Source organism: Cervus elaphus, chromosome 30, assembly GCF_910594005.1.
Source record: "Cervus elaphus chromosome 30, mCerEla1.1, whole genome shotgun sequence".
In the NCBI taxonomy this organism is placed as follows: Eukaryota; Metazoa; Chordata; class Mammalia; order Artiodactyla; family Cervidae; genus Cervus; species Cervus elaphus.
In genome coordinates, this window is record NC_057844.1 from 67872478 (window position 1) to 67896261 (window position 23784).

The 23784-nt window shown below is 42.5% G+C and overlaps 1 protein-coding gene across 1 annotated transcript in view; it reads left to right on the plus strand.

Annotated features, from left to right (window-relative positions):
* LOC122687098 (ATP-binding cassette sub-family C member 4-like) overlaps positions 1-23784 on the plus strand; it is a 324734-nt gene that overhangs the window by 160374 nt on the left and 140576 nt on the right. Inside the window, exons 12-13 of the mRNA XM_043892538.1 lie at positions 10765-10859; positions 11083-11169. Coding sequence (XP_043748473.1) covers positions 10765-10859; positions 11083-11169 — 182 coding nt within the window. The remainder of the gene's footprint in view (positions 1-10764; positions 10860-11082; positions 11170-23784) is intronic.

A 23784-nucleotide genomic window follows, 5' to 3' on the forward strand; every position in this document is an offset into this window, starting at 1 on the left:
TGGCCTGCACAGTGATTCTTCTGTATGTGCTGTGATGTTTATAAACATGGACCACTTTCCTGTTTTCTGCATGTTTGGGACATGAAGTTGGGGCCCCTTGTGTCCATTTCCTCCTTGGCAGGAAGGGAGGGATCAGAGAGCAGAGTCCTGACCCCAGCTTTGTCACTTGCTCACTGTCACTCTGGACATGTCCTGTTACCTGCCTGGACCTCTGATGTATTTGCAGCAAAACAAGGACTCTGGATCAGAGGGTATCCAGGAGGTTTTATTGCTGCTCTGAAATGTCATCTGTGACTATGATTAGCAAGAGGTCAGCAAGGTTTTTACACCTGGGAACCACCTAATGAGGTTCTTTGCTTATCTTTTTTGGAATCCCTGTATCAGTGGATGGGCATAATACTTTCATAGATAATACGGGTGTCCAAGAACCATCTGCAGTGATTTTGGAGCCCCCAAAATAAAGTCTGACACTATTTCTCCTGCTTCCCTGTCTATTTGCCATGAAGTGATGGGACCGGATGCCATGATCTTAGTTTTCTGAATGTTGAGCGTTAAGCCAACTTTTTCACTCTCCTCTTTCACTTTTATCAAGAGGTTTTTTAGTTCCTCTTCATTTTCTGCCATAATGGTGGTGTCATCTGCATATCTGAGGTTATTGATATTTCTCCCGGCAATCTTGATTCCAGCTTGTGCTTCTTCCAGCCCAGCGTTTCTCATGATGTACTCTGCATATAAGTTAAATAAGCAGGGTGACAATATACAGCCTTGACATATTTGGAACCAGTCCTTTTGGAACCACTCCTTTTCCTGTTTGGAAGCAGTCTGTTGTTCCATGTCCAGTTCTAACTGTTGCTTCATAACCTGCATATAGGTTTCTCAAGAGGCAGGTCAGGTAGTCTGGTATTCCCATCTCTTTCAGAATTTCCCAGTTTATTGTGATCCAAACAGTCAAAGGTTTTGGCATAGTCTTGGAACTACCCCACGCCCAAGGTCAGGGGTGGCGGCCGAGGGGAGCTACCACACATCCAAGGAGCAGCGGCTGCCCAGGCACAGGAGGGCTGAGAGGAGCTACTCCACGTTCAACTTCAGGAGGGGCAGACGTGAGGAGATACCCCTTGTCCAAGGTAAGGAGCAGCAGCTGAGCTTTGCTGGAGCAGCCATAAAAAGATACCCCACGTCCAAGGTAAGAGAAACCCAAGTAAGATGGTAGGTGTTGCGAGAGGGCATCAGAGGGCAGACACACTGAAACCATAATCACAGAAAACTAGCCAATCTGATCACAAGATCACAGCCTTGTCTAACTCAATGAAACTAAGCCATGCCGTGTGGGGACACCCAAGACGGATGGGTCACGGCAGAGAGGTCTGACAGAATGTGATCCACGGGAGAAGGGAATGGCAAACCACTTCAGTATTCCTGCCTTGAGAACCCATGAACAGTATGAAAAGGCAAAATGATAGGATACTGAAAGAGGAACTCCACAGGTCGGTAGGTGCCCAATATGCTACTGGAGATCAGTGGAGAAATAACTCCAGAAAGAATGAAGGAATGGAACCAAAGCAAAAACAATACCCAATTGTGGATGTGATTGGTGATAGAAGCAAGATCCGATGCTGCAAAGAGCAATATTGCATAGGAACCTGGAATGTCAGGCCTATGAATTGGAAGTGGCCAAACAGGAGATGACAAGAGTGAGAGTTGACATTCTAGGAATCAGCAAACTAAAATGGACTGGAATGGGTGAATTTAACTCAGATGACCATTATATCTACTACTGTGGGCAGGAATCCCTTAGACGAAATAGAGTAGCCATCATCGTCAACAAAAGAGTCTGAAATGGAGTACTTGGATGCAATCTCAAAAATGACAGAATGATCTCTGTTAATTTCCAAGGCAAATCATTTAATATCATGATAATTCCAAGCCTATACCCCAACCAGTAACACTGAAGAAACTGAAGTTGAATGGTTCTATGAAGACCTACATGACCTTTTAGAACTAACATCCAAAAAAGACACCCTTTTCATTATAGGGGACTGGAATGCAAAAGTAGGAAGTCAAGAAATACCTGGAGTAACAGGCAAATTTGGCCTTGGAGTATGGAATGAAGCAGGGCAAAGGTTAACAGAGTTTTGGAAAGAGAACGCACTGGTCATAGCAAACACCCTCTTCCAACAACGCAAGAGAAGACTCTACACACGGACATCACCAGATGGTCAAAACCGAAATCAGGTTGATTATATTCTTTGCAGCCAAAGATGGAGAACTCTATAAATTCAGCAAAAACAAGACCAGGAGCTGACTGTGGCTCAGATCATGAACTCTTTATTGCCAAATTCAGACTTAAATCAGAGAAAGTAAGGAAAACCACTAGACCATTCAGGTATGACCTAAATCAAATGACTTCTGATTATATAGTGGAAGTGAGAAATAGATTTAAGGGACTAGATCTGATAGACAGAGTGCATGATGAACTATGGACGGAGGTTCATGACATTGTACAGGAGACAGGGATCAAGACCATCCCCATGGAAAAGAAATGCAAAAGAGCAAAATGGCTGTCTGAGCAGGCCTTACAAATAGTAGTGAAAAGAAGAAAAGTGAAAAGCAAAGGAGAAAAGGAAAGGCATTCCCATTTGAATGCAGAGCTCCAAAGAATAGCAAGGAGAGATTAGAAAGCCTTCCTCAGTAATCAGTGCAAAGAAATAGAGGAAAACAACAGAATGGGAAAGACTAGAGATCTCTTCAAGAAAATTAGAGATACCAAGGGAACATTTCATGAAAAGATGGGCTCGATAAAGGACAGAAATGGTATGGACCTAACAGAAGCAGAAGATATTAAGAAGAGGTGGCAAGAATAACAGAAGAACTGTACAAAAAAGATCTTCAAAACTCAGATAATCACGATGGTGTGATCACTCACCAAGAGCCAGACATCCTGGAATGTGAAGTCAAGTGGGCCTTAGGAAGCAGCACTATGAACAAAGCTAGTGGAGGTAATGGAATTCCAGTTGAGTTATTTCAAATCCTGAAAGATGATGCTGTGAATTTGCTGCACTCAGTATGTCAGCAAATTTGGAAAACTCAGCAGTGGCCACAGGACTGGAAAAGGTCAGTTTTCATCCCAATCTCAACTAAAGGCAATGCCAAAGAATGCTCAATCTACCACACAATTGCAATCATCTCACACGCTAGTAAAGTAATGCTCAACATTCTCCAAGCCAGGCTTCAGCAATATGTGAACTGTGAACTTCCAGATGTTCAAACTAGTTTTAGAAAAGGCAGAGGAACCAGAGATCAAATTGCCAACATCCACTGGATCATCAAAAAAGCAAGAGAGTTCCAGAAAAACATCTATTTCTGCTTTATTGACTATGCCAAAGCCTTTGACTGTTTGGATCACGATAAACTGTGGAAAATTCTGAAAGAGATGGGAATACCAGACCACCTGGCCTGCCTCTTGAGAAACTTATATGCATGTCAGGAAGCAACAGTTAGAACTGGACATGGAACAATAGCCTGTTTCCAAATAGGAAAAGGAGTGCATCAAAGCTGTATATTGTCACCCTGCTTATTTAACTTATATGCAGAGTACATCATGAGAAACGCTGGGCTGGAAGAAGCACAAGCTGGAATCAAGATTGCTGGGAGAAATATCAATAACCTCAGATATGCAGATGACACCACCCTTATGGCAGAAAGTGAAGAGGAAGTAAAAAACCTCTTGATTAAAGTGAAAGAGGATAGTGAAAAAGTTGGCTTAAAGCTCAACATTTAGAAAACTAAGATTATGGCATCTGGTCCCAACCCTTCATGGGAAATAGATGAGGAAACAGTGGAAACACTATCAGACTTCATTTTTTGGGCTCCAAAATCACTGCAGATGGTGATTGCAGCCATGAAATTAAAAGACGCTTACTTCTTGAAAGGAAAGTTATGACCATCTTAGACAGCACATTAAAAAGCCGAGACAGTACTTTGCCAACAAAGGTCCATCTAGTCAAGATTATGGTTTTTCCAGTGGTCGTGTATGGATGTGAGAGTTGGACTGTGAAGAAAGCTGAGCGCTGAAGAATTCATGCTTTTGGACTGTGGTGCTGAAGACTCTTGAGAGTCCCTTGGACTGCAAGGAGATCCAACCAGTCCATTCTAAAGGACATCAGTCCTGGGTGTTCATTGGAAGGACTGATGCTGAAGCTGAAACTCCAATACTTTGGCCACCTGAGGCGAAGAGCTGACTCCTTAGAAAAGACCCTGATGCTGTGAGGGATTCAGGCAGCAGGAGAAGGTGCCGAGAGTGGATAAGATGGCTGGATCGCATCACCGATTCGATGGACATGAGTTTGAGTAAACTCCAGGAGTTGGTGATGGACAGGGAGGCCTGGTTGTGTGATTCATGGGGTTGCAAAGAGTTGGATACACTGAGCGACTGAACTGAACTGAGAACTATTTTGACCTGTAGTTACAGAAACTGTATGTGTAGTAGAAAAGGCTTGGCTTTTGGAGAGAAACAATCTTAGTTATTAACTCTGGGTGTTTATCTCAATTTCTTTTCTTATTGAATGCAAGGAGAGATGGGATTATTGTAAAGGCTACAGGCCTTGCATGTGGAATGCAAACATGCCAGTGTTTCAGTAAATGGTAGCTATTTTTACTATTATAGCCCTTTTCTATACAAATACACTTACATATTAATAAAGATTTCTCCTCACTGTTTTCCCTAATCCCACTGTCCCCAAATCCTGGATGAAAAAACAGTAAAAAGAGCAAATTTTCTTGTATTACATATGTTAATTACAACATGATATATTATACTAGATTTAATTGAAGTAAACATTTAAGTTCACTGAGCTTAAAACATTTCTATTAATTTAATGAAGTAATCACAGTGACAACATCAATTCAGACTGATGACATCAACCTCAAAGCCCAGGAGTCAGAGGCTTAGGAGTTGAGTCTGTTTCTCTGTTCTCTAGGTGCATGATTCTTCATTTGTAAAATAGAGATAATAATACTATCAACCTCATAATGTTGTCTTGAGGATGAAATGCAGGAGTGATTTTAAAGCACCTGATTGCTAGGGACATAACAGTCACTTTATAAATGTTCAATAATTTTGAAAAAAATTAGCTCTTAATTTTAAGCTCAGTCAGATTTGGTAAAACATGTCCATAAAATATGACATGTAAGAAAGAAGGTATTGAATATTTAACTTTAATTATTTAAGTTTATATTTATGTAGGTACTCCATACATAGTACATTATGTAAAGGCATTCCTCAGAGCAGTGATGTGACCTCACTTAGTCTCAATTTCCTCATCTGTGAAATGGAGCCAGTACTTCCTGTGCAGCTTGTTGTGAGGATTAGAGATACACAGCATCGGGGTCCACCACAGATCTTACCCTCCAGGAGCTGAGAGACTCCATGTGCTTGTGTACAAATAATGGGCCAGAATAAGACAGTCCTTCATGAGAGATGAGAGATGTAAACAGAACACTAGGAAACCAGCAGGAAGAGATGAGTCCAGGATGGGTTTATGGGAGAGTGTGTTTTGGCTGAACCTGGAAAGATGGGCAGGATATTGACAGGACATGAGAGGAAGGGCGATTCCACATGGAAGAAAAGCTGTAACAAAGGCAAGACGTCCGCTGTTTGACTCTGAAACCCAGCCTTCCTCTGTCAGGGCCTCATTAACTGTCAACAATCTTCTGGGTGGTGTTTCTACACTAAGTCTCCGCCATCAGTGAAGGGCTCTTCATGTTCTCTGGATGGATGGCATCAAGAATCAGCAGCACCATTTCCTAGTTTGCCTCTAGTTTGTGTGTCTGCTGTTAAGTGAGAACTTCTTAAATTTAACTTAGAGGAAAATAACATGAATAAGAATACCTTCCTGTCAGGGGAAGGAACTGTAATATATGCTCAACTCAGGCTTTTCCCTTTAACCTAATCAGAAAATGGTGGCTGGGCATTAACCTGACTTGGATTTTACTTTAAATCCTTTGAAATGGTTTTCTCATCTGTGGTTTGTCCGTGAATAATTGTCAGAGTAACTGTCATGCTAGCAAAGTAATGCTCAAAATTCTCCAAGCCAGGCTTCAACAGTATGTGAGCCGTGAACTTCCAGATGTTCAAACTTGACTTAGAAATGGTAGAGGAACCAAAAATCAAATGGCCAACATCCACTGGATCATCAAAAAAGCAAGAGTTCCAGAAAAACACTGACTTCTGCTTTATTGACTACGCCAAAGCCTTAGATTGTGTGGTACACAACAAACTGGAAAATTCTTCAAGAGATGGGAATACCAGACAACTTTACCTGCCTCCTGAGAAATCTGTATGCAGGTCAAGAAGCAACAGTTAGAACTGGACATGGAACAATAGACTGGTTCCAAATTGGGAAAAGAGTACATCAAGGCTGCATATTGTCACCCTGCTTATTTAACTTATATGCAGAGTATATCATGAGAAACCCTGGACTGGATGAAGCACAAGCTGGAATCAAGATTGCAGGGAGAAATATCAATAATCTCAGATATGCAGATGACATCACCCTTATGGCAGAAAGCCCAGAGGAACCAAAGAGCCTCTTGACAAAAGTGAAAGAGGAGAATGAAAATGTTGGCTTAAAACTCAACATTCAAAAAAAGAAGATCATGGCATTTGGCCCCATCACTTCATGGCAAATAGATGGGGAAACAGTGAGTGACTTCATTTTCGGGGGGCTCCAAAATCATTGCAGATAGTGACTGCAGCCATGAAATTAAAAGATGCTTGCTCCTTGGAAGAAAAGCTATGACCAACCTAGATAGCATATTAAAAAGCAGAGACATTACTTTGCCGACAAAGGTCCATCTAGACAAAGCTATGGTTTTTCCAGTGGTCATGTATGGATGTGAGATTTGGACCATAAAGAAAGATGAGTGCCAAAGGATTTATACTTTTGAACTGTGGTGTTGGAGAAGATTCTTGAGAGTCCCTTGGACTGCAAGGAGATCCAACCAGTCCATCCTAAAGGAGATGAGTCCTGGGTGTTCATTGGAAGGGCTGATACTGAAGCTGAAACTCCAATACTTTGGTCACCTGATGCGAAGAGCTGACTCATTTGAAAAGACCCTGATGCTGGGAAAAATTGAAGGCAGGAGGAGAAGGGGATGACAGAGGATGAGATAGTTGGATGGCATCACCAACTCAATGGATATGAGTTTGAGCAAGCTCTGGGAGTTGGTGATGGACAGGGAGGCCTGGTGTGCTGCAGTCCATGAGGTCGCATAGAGTTGGACACAACTGAGTGACTGAACCGAACTGAACTGAATTGTCAGAGACAAGGAGGCACTCGAAGTCCTCCCACCAGACCTGGAGAGACAGTGCTTGCATCTTATACTCTGACTGTGCTAAATGAAGGAGCGGATTCAGGTGTCTTTTATAGAGCATGGTTGAGATTGCTGTGCTACAATGTGGTGCTGTTTTGAGAAAGAAATGAAAACAACATAAAATCAAAACATAAAAGCCAAGTGGAACAGTTTGTGAAAACTGTCAACAGTGAAACAGAGGCCAAGTAAACAGTGTGTGTGTGTGTGTGTGTGTGTCTAAATCCAAAAGCATGAGATGATCATTTCTGAGCTCCAGAAAGAAAGAAGGTGAAATAATGAATTTCCACAATAGAGCTATTGCTGCCTTTCATTGGATGCACTCCAGTTTAAGCTTTGAATGAGCAGGGAACCTGTGTGCCTGTATGTCTTTGTGGCTGTCAGGGAGGGTTATAATGGAGACGATCTCTTTCTTTTTCTTGTGGTCACATGCTTTGCATATTGTGATCCAAACTATGAGCAGGGTCCCATTGTTGGCTTGATGTGAAAATAGGCCTTAGTCAGCAATAGCAAGTTACAATCAATTCATGTCGTTTTTTTTTTAATTTGTGAAGGGTGTTCATATGTGTGTTTTGATTCTCACAGCATCATTGAGTTTAGTGACTCTTGTTTCTGCAGCACATTCTGTAGAAGAGGAAAGTGAGACTCAGGGAGATCAGAAAACTTCTTATCCTGGAGACCCTACTGCGCCACTTGCTTTCTCCTCAAATTTGCTAAAGTAGAGACAAAAGAGGGCTTTATCTGCAGAAAGGTACTGCTGGGCATCATAGATTGATGCCTGATGTGTTTAGTAGATAACAAACTCCCCCAAACTCTCTTTGTCTGTGCCAGGATCTATTCAGTGGTAATTGCAGGCAATCTAAGATTTGTAATATAATGCTGTGTAACATAAACCTTGGTTGTTATCTTGTCATTTGGGGATGTTCTTATTATCTTCCCCCCCACCCCCATCACGTACTCTGATTTGTCTATTTAGTTCTTAAATAATGTTAAATTATAACTTTTGATAGATTCCCAGATTCTCAAGTTGAAACTTCATATCCTTCTTAGCTTTCAGTTTTTCCTGCTTCCATGGACAAGAATCTACTTAGTCAAGCAGGTTTTCTTTGTGTCCCTTGAGCACACTGTTTCTTTCCCTTTGATTTTTCATGCCCAGACTGTTCCATCTTTTTTTTTATGCTTCATTTTATAGCAGTTTTAGGTTTATAGAAAAATTGAGCAGGCACTGCAGAGTTCCCATACACTCCATCTTCTGATTACCCCTCCCCTCAGTTTTCACTATTATCATCTGCATTAGTGTGGTACATTTGTTACAATAGATGAACCCCAAACAATACATTATTATTAACTAAAATCCACACTTTACATTAAAGTTCATTTTTTATTGTAAATTTCTATGGGTTTTGACAAACACATATGTCATACATTCACTAGTACATTATCATACAGAGGTTTTACTGCCCTAAAAATCTGTGCTCTGCATCTTCATCTTTCCTCCTCACTCAACCATTAGTGGTCACTGATCTTTTTCATGTATTTATAGTTTGCCTTTTTCATAGTGTTTTAGAGTTAGATCATACAAAATGAAGCATTTGCAGACTGGCTTCTTTAATTTAGTCAAATGCATTTAAGATTTCTCCACATCTTTGCATGGCCTGATAACTCATTCATTTTTATTGCTAAATAATATCCCATGGTATGGTTGCACCTCAGTTTGTTTCTAAATGGAGCTAGTGAAGGCCATCTTTCTTGCTTCTAGTTCTTGGAAATTATAAAAGAAATTAATATGAGTATTGAGGTACAGGTTCCTATGTGGACATAAATTTTCAATTCATATGGGCAAATATCTAGGAGAATGAGTACTAGATCATGTAGTAAGCCCCATGTTACACGTTGTAAAAAAAGTGCCAAAATATCTTCCACAATGGCTGTGCCATTTCACATCCCATTAGTAATGAATTATAGTTCCTGTTGCTCCATATTCTCTTCATTTGGTGTTTTCAGTGTTTTGAATTTTACCCAGTCTAATAGGTATATAGTAGTGTCTTGTTTTTTGATTTGTAATTTCCTAATGACATTTCTGTCGAATATCTTTTCACATGCTTATTTTTTCTGCTTCCATTTCTTGTACTGATCTTGTCAGTCTACCACTTGCCTTAAGTATCACTGTAGAAGACACAGGTCGGGTATTATCTCTTCAGAGAGAGTGGGAAACTGAGGCTGAGATCAGTAAAAGGTTTCGTTTATGACAGCTTTACTCCTTGATTAAGTAAGACCTGTGCCTTCACCTCCTGGGCCACCAGCTCTCACACCTGTGTCTCTAGCACACACCTTCACAGCTGCATGCCCAGATGCACTGTGACACCACTGGGAGGTCATCTCGGCTTGTCCATAAGAGAAGTCTCCTAAACCTGCCTCCACCATCTTCCCCAACTCAGTAAATGGAGACCCTGTCCTTCCCCTTCCTAACCCCAGACGCCATAGTCCTCTTCTCTTACAGCCCACACCTGTCCCGTCAGCAGGTCTTACAGACTCCACCTTCCTAATGTGTCTGGAGCATGAGCTCATGTCTCCATTCCTGCTGCTTCCACTCTGGTCCTGGCCACTGTCATCTCTCACCTAGATATTCCAGTAGCCTCCTCGCTTGTATCTGCCCTCACCTTTCTCCCATTATCGTCTGTTTTCCACAAAGTGCAGGACTGATTTCTTAAAAACCTCAGACCATGTCAGTACTCCCCTTACTCCTTTATTGGAGAGACCCCAGGCTCCTCCTGCTCTGTCTCCACCCTCACTCCCCTCATTCTCACTCTGCTCTCCTGCCTCCTCGTCCTGAACCCCTTGGGCATCTCCCCGTGGCCCCTGCACTCGCCCCTCCCTCTGTGAGGAGCAGCCTCTCCAGGTCTGCCTGAGCCCCTCCCCCTCCCCCAGATCTGCTCACACCCGGTCTGAGCAGAGCCCTTCGACCCCAGTTTGGACTCACTTCCTTCTTTACCCTCCATTTGACTTCCTTTTCCTTCTCGTCCTTAGTTCCTGGGCTCAGATTAATTTTCCATATCTCCGTCTCCCACCATGGAAAGAAATTCTGAGACTTTCCTCATGGCTGAATTCTTGTGCCCAGAATGATGCCTGCTGTATAGTTAATGCTCAATAAATACCTGTTATAATGGTTAAATGCATAAATGGTGTGAAAAAAATATGGAATGAAAACACATTAAAAGCCCTGAGAAGTTTTTTTTGTCTTTTAATGTTCAAAGTTACAATTTAGTTGCTATGAAAAGAAGCACGCTACTGCTGATCAAACACTTGTATGAAGTACTAACGCTAAAGGGTTAAGATGGCAGGAGGACAACACATTTAAAATTTTTGGGTTTTTTTCCCTTTTTTCTCTTCATGTAGGATTTACAGTTTCTGGAGAATGGAGATCTAACTGTCGTAGGAGACCGAGGAACCACACTGAGTGAAGGGCAGAAAGCCCGGATCAGCCTTGCAAGGTAAATGGCATTTCAGTTGTCATCCTGCCCCTCCTCCTCCGCGGCTCCTAGTGGATGTGAGCACACAGACTCTGCTCACAGGGTGGGCCTGTGTGAAGCAGGGTCTTGGCTCTTTCCCTAGGCTCTTGGAATGAACATAGAGTTTTCGAACACAGTCATGATTCAGAGATGAGACTCAGGGAGTGTGAAGTGTCCTCTCCTGATGTCTCTCTACATTTTCTAGAGCCGTCTATCAGGATGCAGACATCTACCTCCTGGACGATCCGCTCAGTGCAGTGGATGCAGAAGTCAGCAGGCACTTGTTTGAACAGTGAGTTTGCCCCTGCTTTCTATCATCTCTGCTTTCCAGGAACTCTGTAGGGATCAGGGAAGAGAGGTCAGGAAAGCCTTTGTACTTTGGGAGAGTCAGTTTGCTCTGCCTGGTGTCTCTCTCTCTCCTCCCTTCCCCTCACAGAAGATTCATCATAGGGAAATTTTGCATCATGTTGAGGTCAGGACGGGGAAATGCAGCAGATGCTTCCAGTGTGTGGAGGACAGTGGGGTCTGTGCTTTAGGGAGTGAGGGATAGATGGCAGATTTCCCCTGCTCCTTGTAGTTGCTGAAACCAGACCCCAGGGATAAGAAGTACAATGAATAGGGTGGTCTGGTGGTCTAGTGGTTAAGAATCTGCCTTGCAATGCAGTGGACATGGGTTTTATCCCTGTTGGAGAACTAAGATCTCTTATGCCATGGAGTAACTAAGCCCATGGGTCACAACTGTTGAGCCTGCATGCTCCATAGCCTGCATACCACAGCTTGAGAGTCTGTGCATCGCAACAAAAGATGCTGCATGAAACGACTAAGACCTGACGCAACTAAATAAATAAATAAATATTTAAAAAGAAGAAAGATGATGCATGCTTTTTATTTTCTTCTTCTTCTTCTTTTTGTTTATGTGTCGGGGGGAAATGTTCAGCATAATCTTGAGTCTAGAGTGACCTTGTGAAATTACAGGAGGCTCACCCTGCCTCTGGCATCACATGTTCTATGCACACAGCCCGGTGGTTTAGACATAGCCTTTTCTTAAAGTTGTCCAGGGCACAAGACCTCAGACTTCCCTGAGTCATCCATGTTGATCCCAAACTCACCTCCAGTGCTTGGCTCATGCTGTCCCCTCTGCCTGACGTATCTTTTCTCCTCTCCTCACCTTCTAGTTCTTTTTTTTCTTTTTCCCTCTGTGTAACACTTTAGAAGTAATTTTTTTTTTAACTTTAAAAAAAATTTTAATTGGAAGCTAATTACTTTACAATATTGTATTGGTTTTGCCATACATTGCCATGAATCCGCCATGGGTGTTACATGTTCCCCATCCTGAACCCCCCTCACACCTACCTCCTTCTCCATCACATCCCTCACTGGGATGACCCAGAGGGATGCATGCTTTTTAAATTGGAGAATGGGACTAGGTGACCTGCTACTTGGCTGCCAGTTCTTTTACTCCATCATTTGTTTAAGGCATGTTAGAAGCCAAGATTTTAGTACTGGCATACGACTTCTGTGGAAAGGCCATGTTGGTTTATTTTGCTTGTCATTCCGTTGGTTTGAAATTCTTACTAAAGTCTAGAATTTCAAAGTGATTTATCCCTCACCAGCATATGGCCTCAAACATTAACATTGCTTCATCAATGCTTAGTAGAATGAATACTTAGACCCACATGTAGGGTTAACTTGAATTTGAAACTAGGTATTTAGAATCTGGTTTAAGTCCTGACTCTCACTTTGTGTTTCTGGAATTTGTTGTTGGTAGTTCTTGTTTGACCACTGAATCCCTGAGATAGAAAGACTCTGATGCTTTTCTGTGTATAATGTGTCCTAATATACGCTGACCGAGACCTCTGGTGGAGTCTAGATGTGTCTTTTTGAAAGTCTCACAAACTTGCTTTTTCTGAAGCAGCATCCACATCTGCTCCATCTTGCTGTTGCTCCATCTTGCTTGGTGAAGCCAACGAGTCCTTCCAGCTGCACTTATTAAAGCCCTGCTGTGTGCCCTGAGATCGACGCCCTTAGAGATGTCACTGCACAAAACCTCTTAGTTTACAAAGCAAGACGGTCAGCCAGGAGAGGGGAAGGACCCACACTGGGTAGAATTAGGGCGATTAGGATGCTCAGCTCTCCTTCCTGCCTGTAAGGAACCTGTTTCTACTTGGAACTTGTTAAGACAGAGGGCTGGGAAAAGGTCAGCAGTTCAGTTCAGTCCAGTCACTGAGTCGTGTTTGATTCTTTGTGACACCATGGACTGCAGCATGCCAGGCCTCCCTGTCTATCACCAAATCCCAGAGTTGACTCAAACTCATGTCCATTGAGTTGGTGATGCCATCCAACCATCTCATCCTCTGTCATCCCCTTCTCCTCCTGCCACCAATCCCTCCCAGCATCAGGGTCTTTTCAAATGTGTCAGTTCTTCATGTCAGGTGGCCAAAATGTTGGAGTTTCAGCTACAGCATCAGTCCTTCCAGTGAATATTCAGGACTGATTTCCTTTACGATGGACTGGTTGGATCTCTTTGCAGTCCAAGGGACTCTCAAGAGTCTTCTCCAGAAAAGCATCAATTCTTCAGCACTCAGCTTTCTTTATAGTCCAACTCTCACATCCATACACGACCACTGGAAAAAGCATAGCTATGACTAGATGGACGTTTGTTAGCAAAGTAATGTCTCTGGTTTTTAATAAGCTGTCTAGGTTGGTCATAACTTTCCTTCCAAGGAGTAAGCATCTTTTAATTTCATGGCTGCAATCACCATCTGCAGTGATTTTGGAGCCCCGCAAAATAAAGTCTGACACTGTTTCCACTGTTTCCCCATCTATTTCCCATGAAGTGATGGGACCAGATACTATGATCTTAGTTTTCTGAATGTTGAGCTTTAGGCCAACTTTTCACTCTCTTCTTTCACGTTCATCAAGAGGCTTTTAGATCCTCTTCACTTTCTGCCATAGGGGTGGTGTCATCTGCATATCTGAGATTATTGGTATTTCTCCTGGCAATCTTGATTCCAGCTTGTGCTTCCTTCAGCCCAGCGTTTCTCATGATGTACTCTGCATATAAGTTAAATAAGCAGGGTGACAATATACAGCCTTGACGTACTCCTTTTTCTATTTGGAACCAGTCTTCTGTTGTTCCATGTCCCATTCTAACTGTTGCTTCCTAACCTGCATATAGGTTTCTCAAGAGGCAGGTCAGGTGGTCTGGTATTCCAATATCTTTCAGAATTTTCCACAGTTTATTGTGATCCACACAGTCAAAGGCTTTGGCATAGTCAATAAAGCAGAGATAGATGTTTTTCTGGAACTCTCTTGCTTTTTTGATGATCCAGTGGATGTTGGCAATTTGATCTCTGGTTCCTCTGCCTTTTCTAAGACCAGCTTGAACATCTGGAAGTTCATGGTTCATGTGTTGCTGAAGCCTGGCTTGGAGAATTTTGAGCACTACTTTACTAGCGTGTGAGATGAGTGCAATTGTGTGGTAGTTTGAGCATTCTTTGGGATTGCCTTTATTAGGAATTGGAATGAAAACTGAACTTTTCCAGTCCTGTGTCCACTGCTGAGTTTTCCAAATTTGCTAACATATAAGTGCAGCACTTTCATAACATCATCTTTCAGGATTTGAAATAACTCAACTGGAATTCCATCGCCTCCACTAGCTTTGTTCATAGTGCTGCTTTCTAAGGCCCATCTGACTTCACATTCCAGGACGTCTGGCTCTAGGTGAGTGATCACACCATTGTGATTATCTGAGTTTTGAAGATCTTTTTCGTACATTTCTTCTGTGTATTCTTGCCACCTCTTCTTAATATCCTCTGCTTCTGTTAGGTCCATACCATTTCTGTCATTTATTGAGCCCATCTTTGCATGAAATGTTCCCTTGGTATCTCTAATTTTCTTGAAGAGATGTCTAGTCTTTCCCATTCTGTTGTTTTCCTCTATTTCTTTGCATTGATCACCAAGGAAGGCTTTCTTATCTCCCCTGGCTATTCTTTGGAACTCTTCATTCAAATGGGAATATCTTTTCCTTTCTCCGTTGCTTTTTGCTTCTCTTCATTTCACAGCTATTTGTAAGGCCTCCTAAGACAACCATTTTGCCTTTTTGCATTTCTTTTCCATGGGGGTGGTCTTGATCCCTGTCTCCTGTACAGTGTCATGAACTTCTGTCCATAGTTCATCATGCACCCTGTCTATCAGATCTAGTCACTTAAATCTATTTCTCTTTTCCATTGCATAGTCATAAGGGATTTGATATAGGTCATACCTGAATAGTCTAGTGGTTTTCCCTACTTTCTTCAATTTAAGTCTGAATTTGGCAATAAGACTTTTGGCAGTGTCTTAGGTTAGGGCTTTTTGCAGGATAGCTGTCCCACAGTCTGGGTTGCTATCTCAAGCTAGTTCCCTCAGGCATTCAGGCCTGGTCCTTACCCTAAGCAATGCAGCCTGCTCCTCCCTGTCCCTCCCCTGCTTGCTAGTGGATGTGAGTGTCTGGGCTGCTGCTCTGCTGGGAGTTGCTGTTAGGCAGGTAATCTATTAGTTTTAATTATTTATTTATTTTTCCTCCCAGTTATTTTGCCCTCTGAGATTCCAAGGCTTGCCACAGACCTGCTGGAGAGAGTGTTTCCTGGTGTTTGGAAACTTCTCTTTTTTTAAAGACTCCATTCCCGGGAGGGATCTCCATCTCTACCTCTTTTGTCTCTCTTTTTGTATTTTATATTTTGTCCTACCTCCTTTCGAAGACAATGGGCTGCCTTTCTGGGTGCCTGATGTCCTCTCCCAGCATTCAGAAGTTGTTCTGTGGAATTTGCTTGGCGTTTATATGTTCTTTCAATGAATTTGTGGGGGAGAAAGTGGTCTCCCCACCCTATTCCTCTGCCATCTTAGGACTGCCTCCGAGGACCCAGTTCTTTTGCTGAAGGATGAGTAGAAGCTCAGGTGTGGAGGGAGGAGGAAACAGGGTTGTGAGGAGAACAGCAGGCATGCCCTCACCTGGAGGAGGTGGGGTGTTTGGCAGAGAGAAGCTATTTAGAAATTCTTGCTTTCAGGTCCCATGTTAGTTTCCTGGGGCTGTGTCCATCCAGGCTGCTCTCACAGGAGACCAGAGCCTGGGAAGTTTAAAATAACAGAAGTTTATCTCTCATAGTTTTGGAAGCTGGGAAAGTCTAAGATCAAGGTGTGGGCAGTTTGGTTTCTCCTTAGACCTCTCTACTTGGCTTCTGATGGCATTCTTTTTGCATGGTCCTCAATGGTCCTCCTTCTGTCCACGTGCACCCCTGTGTCTCTGTCCTTATGTTTTAGTCTCTTCTTCTAAGGACACCAGTCAGATTATATCTGGCCCACCCTAATGGCCTCATCTAACTCAAATACCTCTTTGAAGGTCCTGTCACCAAATTCTAAAGTACTGGGGGTTAAGACATCAGCATGTACATTTGTAGGGGAAATAATTCATTCTCAACTCACAATTCATGCTACCTAGCAAAGTAAAAAGATTTCAGCAGTTAGCAGTGTGTGTGTGTGTGCGTGAGAGAGAGAGAGACATGTGGGGGCAGCTTTGAGCTCTGGATACAAGGAGCTGGTCTTTCACATTCACTAGCAGGGTCATTGTATGAGTTCTACCAAATTTTGTGTGTAACTTGTGCTTAGTGCTGGGGTGATGAAAGAGCTCTGGAGATGAGTGGTGATGATGGTTACACAACAATGTAAATGTACTTAACATTACAGAGCTGTATACTTAAAAGTGGTTAAAATGGTAGATTTCATATTCTGTGTATTTTGCCACACAAAGAATGCACAGTAGTACTGACTCTTTCAAAGTAAGAGAACAGTACAGCTGACACTTGGCATGGCCTCCAGCTCTCTGGTCTGACCCCCTTTCCCAGCCTCTCCTGATCATGGCTTGATGAATTTTCCCTTGAAGAAATGCCTTGTGTCTTGTCATGAGTTCAGTGATGGCTCTAGGACTGTGGCAGAGATTCCCCACCCTGCCCTTCTGGTATCATGAGTAGTTCAGCCTCCCTGTTCTCAATACCCTATCCTGAACTCACAAATGTCTGTCACTCTGTTTTGTGTGCATCTGCACAAGTTCTCCATCAGTGTAAGAAGGGATTCTGCTGACTCTTATATTTGCATCACCAGGAGGGGAGAAGACAGAGTTCTGATTGTCAAGTGTCACTGCGCTCATCACAAAAGCTCTCCCAAGTTCTTTTCTGAACCCAGGATGTGTTTATAAAGCCCTCTCATCATTTTGGGTGTAATGACTCTGGATGTACACTTGATAGAAGCAAGTTTGTTAATTAAGACTGTCCTTTGCTAATCAGAACCACATTCTCTGGGGAAACTTAGGGCAGGGAGCATGAATGCAATATTTAGGATATCACTTAGCAGCAACTAAGAATGTTCTCAATGAGTTAGAAAATTGGGTGGAACATTATGCTATGAGAGATGGTGGTTGTGTTGAAGCTTAATAATGGGGAGTATTTTGTATTAAAAGTGAGTGAATCATATTTCTACTAGCCATTAACAGTTCTCTTCAGTCATGAATCTATATCCAAGGTTATTAAGGTCCGTAAGTTTTACACCTATATGTTGTTACACTTACACTAAGTAAGTTCTATCACCTACTTAGGGTGAGGGGCCTTAGGTGAACTGATGCAGTGACACCTGTGTCCAACCATGGATCGTGTCCTGGTCCAGCCCTGCTTCATCAGACCCCTCACCTCCTGCATCGTCTGCTCTTCAGGTCTGTCCTGATCAGATTCTGACACTGCTGTCTACACAGCTCACCCTCCTGTTCCAGCCCTTCATAGATGCCCCCTGTCCCCCCACCCCATTTAGGATGCAGTTCCAGGTCCTCAAACAGAGAACAGGCTTCTTTGCTGTCTGCCCCATCAACCTTTCTAGTTCATCCCCACACCCAATCATTATCCTGCTGTGCTGGATTTATGGGGGGCCCTTTCTCACCCCTGTCTGTCTGTTCATACTGGTCCCTCTGTCCCAGAGCCAGGGAGCAGTGTACCAGCGCACAGAAGGAAGGTGGAAGATGGGTCCTGCCATTCCCCCCTGCTCCTCCAGGGGGCCCCCCATGCCCTCTGTCTTCCCACAGCCCTCAGTGGGTGCACTTTATTTATGAGTACCCCCAACCCCACCCCCCATGACCCTAAGCAGTGAATGCAGGAAGGCGCCTCAGCCCAGCATGTTCTGTCCCAGGACCCCAGCACCTGCTGTGTCTTCTTCCAGGACTTTCCCCCAGATAGTCTCAGGGCTCCCATGTCACCCTATATAAGACAGCAGCACCCCCTTGCTTTTCCCTGAGAGCACACATCACAGCCCAATAGCTCATTTTTCTACACTAGTTCAGTGTATTCCACTCTCCATTGTGCAGAGTGTTGTCTACTTTCTTGACCTGTGGGTGTATCCTCAGCACTTGGGATAGCGCCTCTGCCTAACCAAAGTCTGCCAGTCGAATCAATGAAGGTGGGACTCTGTATTACTTATATCCCTTCTACAATAACCTACCATGTCTCCTCTTAACACAGCATTTATATAGGATTATTTTGATATAGGGAATTATATGGTTAACAGCTCTTATCTAGAAATAATGTGTAAACAGCTCATTGCTGAAGCAATTATTTTTTATGGCATGACTTGGAAAACTTTATTCTTAAAAACTTGGAAAATAAAGTAGTTTTATAGAGATTTGGATAAAACTTATTATTTGGGAAAAAATTCAAAATCATCAACTGATCACTTCATTGTAATTATATTACCTCATCTATGATGGAATGTTAGGAAGAAAACATTTTAAAACTTTTCAATTGGTCCATCTTGGATAAAGCAGCCCATCATATTTGGTTAATGTCTGCCTTTGGGGACTATTGACAGGTGTTTTGAACTAAGGAAAAACAATTCCATTAATTCCAAACAATATTCCCAAGAATGTTCAAATTACTGTACAGTTGCACTCATTCCATAAGCTAGCAAGGTAATGCTCAAAATCTTCCAAGCTAGGCTTCAGCAGTGTGTGAACTTAGAACTTTCAGAAGTACAAGCTGGGTTTAGAAAAGGCAGAGGAACCAGGGATCAAATTGCCATCATTCACTGAATCAGAGAGAAAACAAGGAAATCTAAAAAAACCCCACTTCTGCTTCATTGACTATGCTAAAGCCTTTAACTGTGAGGATCACAACAAACTGTGGAAAATTCTTCAAGAGATGGGAATACCAGACTACTTTACCTGTCTCCTGAGAAACCTGTATGTGGATCAAGAAGCAACAATTAGAACTGGACATGGAACAACTGACTGGTTCAAATTAGGAAAGGAGTATGTCAAGGCTGTATATTGTCACCCTGCTAATTTTACTTTTATGCAGAGTACATCATGCAAAATTCTGGGCTGGATGAATTACAATCTGGAATCAAGATTGCTGGGAGAAATATGAACAAGCTCAGATTTGCAGATAATGCTACTCTTAATGGCAGAAAGTGAAGCAGAACTAAAGAACCTCTTGATGAGGGTGAAAGTGTGTACACATGTATTCTCGGTCATGTCTGACTCTGCAACCGCATGGACTGCAGCCTGCCAATCTCCTTTGTCCACGGAGTTTTCCAGGCAAGGATACTGGAGTGGGTTCTCATTTCTTTCTACAGGGGATATTCCCAACCCAGGGATTGAACCCATGTCTCCTGTATTGGCAGGCAAATTCTTTATCACTGTGCCACCTGAGGATGAAAGAAGAGAGTGAAAAAGCTGGCTTGAAGCTCAATGTTAAAAAAAAACAAACCTAAGATTATGACATCCAGTCCCACCACTTCATGCCAAATAGAAGGAGAAAATGTAAAAACAGTGACATTTTATTTTTCTGGGCTCCAAAATCACTGTGGACAGTGACTGCAGCCATGAAATTAAAAGACACTTGCTCTTTGGAAGGAAAACTATGACAAGCCTAGACAATGTATTAAAAACCAAAGACATCACTTTATGGACAAAAGTCTGTATTGTCATAGCTATGGTTTTTTCCAGGAGTCATATACGGATGTGAGAGTTGGTTCACAAAGAAGGCTGAGTGCCAAAGAATTGATGCTTTCAAATTGTGGTCATGGAGAAGACTCTTGAGAGTCCTTTGGACTTCAAAAAGATCAAACAAGTCAGTTCTAAAGGAAATCAGTCATGAATATTCATTGGAAGATCAGATGTGGAAGCTGAAGCTCCAATCCTTTGGCTACCTGATGTGAAGAGCCAACTCATTGGAAAAGACCCTGACACTGGGAAAGATTGAAGGAAAAAGGAGAAGGGGGCAGCAGAGGATGAGACGGTTAGAGAGCATCATTGACTCAATGGACATGAATTTGAGCAAACTGTGGAGACAGTGGAGGACAGGGAAGCCTGGTGTGCTGCAGTCCATGGGGTCACAGAAAGCTGGACATGACCTATGGACTGATTGACAACAATTCCATGCAAAACTTTAGTACTAACTGGAGGAGGGGTTACTCAGTCAAGAAACTTGGGTACAAAAGCTGAACTAAGACATGTCAAAAGGTAAATATAAATCTGTTTGGAATTAATGAAATGATGGTGCATGTGTCTGCATCCCAGGGTCTTCTTTCTGATCACAGACCCTGTGTCCAGAGGGTCCCCTCAGAGTTTTTCTATTCTGAGTCCAAAGCATATGACCACTTGTGGTTAGGGAGGAGTGGGGAAGGGAGCTGACATTTACTGAGCAGACTGGTGGTTAGACTTCTCAGAACACGTGATTGCCATTGATGCTGAGATGAAGAAACTGAGGTTTAGTGGCTCGTCTGATGGAACTGAGCTGCAGTCTACTGCCTCCAAGTTCTCCATCTGACTCACTCAGCAGGCTGAGCTCTGGCCCATGTTCCTGAGATTTGCTCTGTGAGGGTGCAGGACACTCAGAGTACCTGCCTGGAGCCCTGCCCATGCTCAATGGGGCCTCAGACCTGGCTACTCACTTCTCTGAAGGGGTTGTGGACCCTGTAGGAAGAGACTGGGACTGAGTTCCCTGGGGTCTGCATTTAAAATGTAGGGGCAGTTTGAAGGGGTTGCTGTGAAAAAAAAACACGTAAGTTTGGATAGTTTGGGGGGGAGTCTTGGCTAAGAGAATTGTGTGTCTTGAACTGTTGGATGATTTCCTCTGATTTGGGCCATTTGGACTCTCATTTTTCATTTTCATATTCAGGAAGTTTGCAGCTCAAATGAAAAGTTTAATTCCTGGTTGGGATGGAATATTGCAGAGACGTATGGAGGTCACACTAGCATTCATTTTCTATCTAATGCTATTTGGGAAGAAGTGTCTAGAAAATGTACTCTGGCAAAGGTTACCAAGAGTCTATTAATTTTTTGTTGTTACTATGTACCTTATAAATCATAAACAATCACTTAGAAAACTGTCTGAGAAAAATGTACAGAGTTTTAAATGACATAGATTCCTCTTCTCCCTTTCCTATATAGTGATGAAATAGTGTTTTAGTTCAGTCAGGTTTTGGAATTTCAGTTTTGGTCAGTTGTTTATCATCATGAAACATGTTAAAAATTGATGAGTTTTTTGAGGAAAAAAAAACCTAGCTGTTGATACCTCCTTCACTGGACTGGTTTTTAGAATTTTTTAGCAGAGCTGGATTCATGTTTGCTGCTGATGAATTTGAGGACCTAGTCAGATTTATTGATTTATATTGGTACTTAGCTTGTATTGGCCAATCTGATCACAGGACCACAGCCTTGTCTAACTCAATGAAACTAAGCCATACCATGTGGGGCCACCCAAGACAGTTGGGTCATGGTGGTGAGGACTGACAGATGAGGTCTACTGGAGAAGGGAATGGCAAACCACTTCAGTATTCTTGCCTTGAGAGCCCGTGAACAGTATGAAAAGGCAAAATGATAGGATACTGAAAGAGGAACTCCCCAGGTTGGTAGGTGCCCAATATGCTACTGGAGATCAGTGGAGAAATAACTCCACAAAGAATGAAGGGATGGCACCAAAGCAAAAACAATATCCAGTTGTGGGTGGGACTAGTGATAGAAGCAAGGTCCTATGCTGTAAAGAGCAATGTTGCATAGGAATCTGGAATGTTAGGTCCATGAATCAAGGAAAATTGGAAGTGGTCAAACAGGAGATGGCAAGAGTGAATGTCAACATTCTAGGAATCAGCGAACTAAAATGGACTGGAATAGGTGACTTTAATTCAGATGACCATTATATCTACTACTGTGGGCGGGAATCTCATAGAAGAAATGGAGTAGCCATCATAGTCAACAAAAGAGTCTGAAATGCAGTACTTGGGTGCAATCTCAAAAATGACAGAATGATCTCTGTTTGTTTCCAAGGCAAACCATTCAATATCATGGTAATCCAAGCCTATGCCCCAATTCTTCTATGCCCCAGTTTCTTCAGTAAGGCTGAAGAAACTGAAGTTGAATGGTTCTATTAAGACCTACAAGACATTTTAGAACATCCAAAAAAGACGTCCTTTTCATTATAGGGTACTGGAATGCAAAAGTAGGAAGTCAAGAAACACCTGATGTAACAGGCAAATTTGGCCTTGGAGTACAGAATGAAGCAGGGCAAAGACTAATAGAGTTTTGCCAAGAGAACGCACTGGTCATAGCAAACACCCTCTTCCAACAACGCAAGAGAAGACTCTACACATGGACATCACCAGATGGTCAACACCGAAATCAGATTGATTATATTCTTTGCAGCCAAAGATGGAGAAGCTCTATACAGTCAGCAAAAACAAGACTGGGAGCTGACTGTGGCTCAGATCATGAACTCCTTATTGCCAAATTCAGACTTAAACTGAAGAAAGTAGGGATAACCACTAGACCATTCAGGTATGACCTAAATCAAATCCCTTATGACTATGCAGCGGAAAAGAGAAATAGATTTAAGGGACTAGATCTGATAGACAGAGTGCCTGATGAACTATGGACAGAGATTCGCTGACATTGTATAGGAGACAGGATTCAAGACCATCCATCCCCATGGAAAAGAAATGCAAAAAGGCAAAATGGTTGTCTGAGGAGGCCTTATAAATAGTTGTGAAATGAAGAGAAGCTAAAAGCAAAGGAGAAAAGGAAAGATATTCCCATTTGAATGCAGAGTTCCAAAGAATAGCCAGGAGAGATAAGAAAGCCTTCCTCAGTAATCAATGCAAAGAAATAGAGGAAAACAACAGAATGGGAAAGACTAGAGATCTCTTCAAGAAAATTAGAGATACCAAGGGAACATTTCATGCAAAAGTGGGCTCAATAAAGGACAGAAACGGTATGGACCTAACAGAAGCAGAAGATATTAAGAAGAGGTGGCAAGAATACCCAGAAGAGCTGTACAAGAAAGATTTTCATGACCCAGATAATCCCAATGGTGTGATCATTCACCTAGAGCCAGACATCCTGGAACGTGAAGTCAAGTAGACCTTAGAAAGCATCACTACGAACAAAGCTAGTGGAGGTGATGGAATTCCAGTTGAGCTACTTCAAATCCTGAAAGATGATGCTGTGAAAGTGCTGCACTCATCATGCCAGCAAATTTGGAAAACTCAGCAGTGGTCACAGGGCTGGAAAAGGCCCATTTTCATTCCAATCCCTAAAAAGGCAATCCGAAAGAATGCTCAAACTACCACACAATTGCACTCATCTCACACACCAGTAAAGTAATGCTCAAAATTCTCTAAGCCAGGCTTCAGCAATACGTGAACTGAGAACTTGCAGATGTTCAAGCTGGTTTTAGAAAAGCCAGAGGAACCAGAGATCAAATTGCCAATATCCGCTGGATCATCAAAAAGCAAGAGAGTTCCAGAAAAACATCTATCTCTGCTTTATTGACTATGCCAAAGCCTTTGACTGTGTGGATACAACAAACTGTGGAAAATTCTGAAGGAGATGGGAATA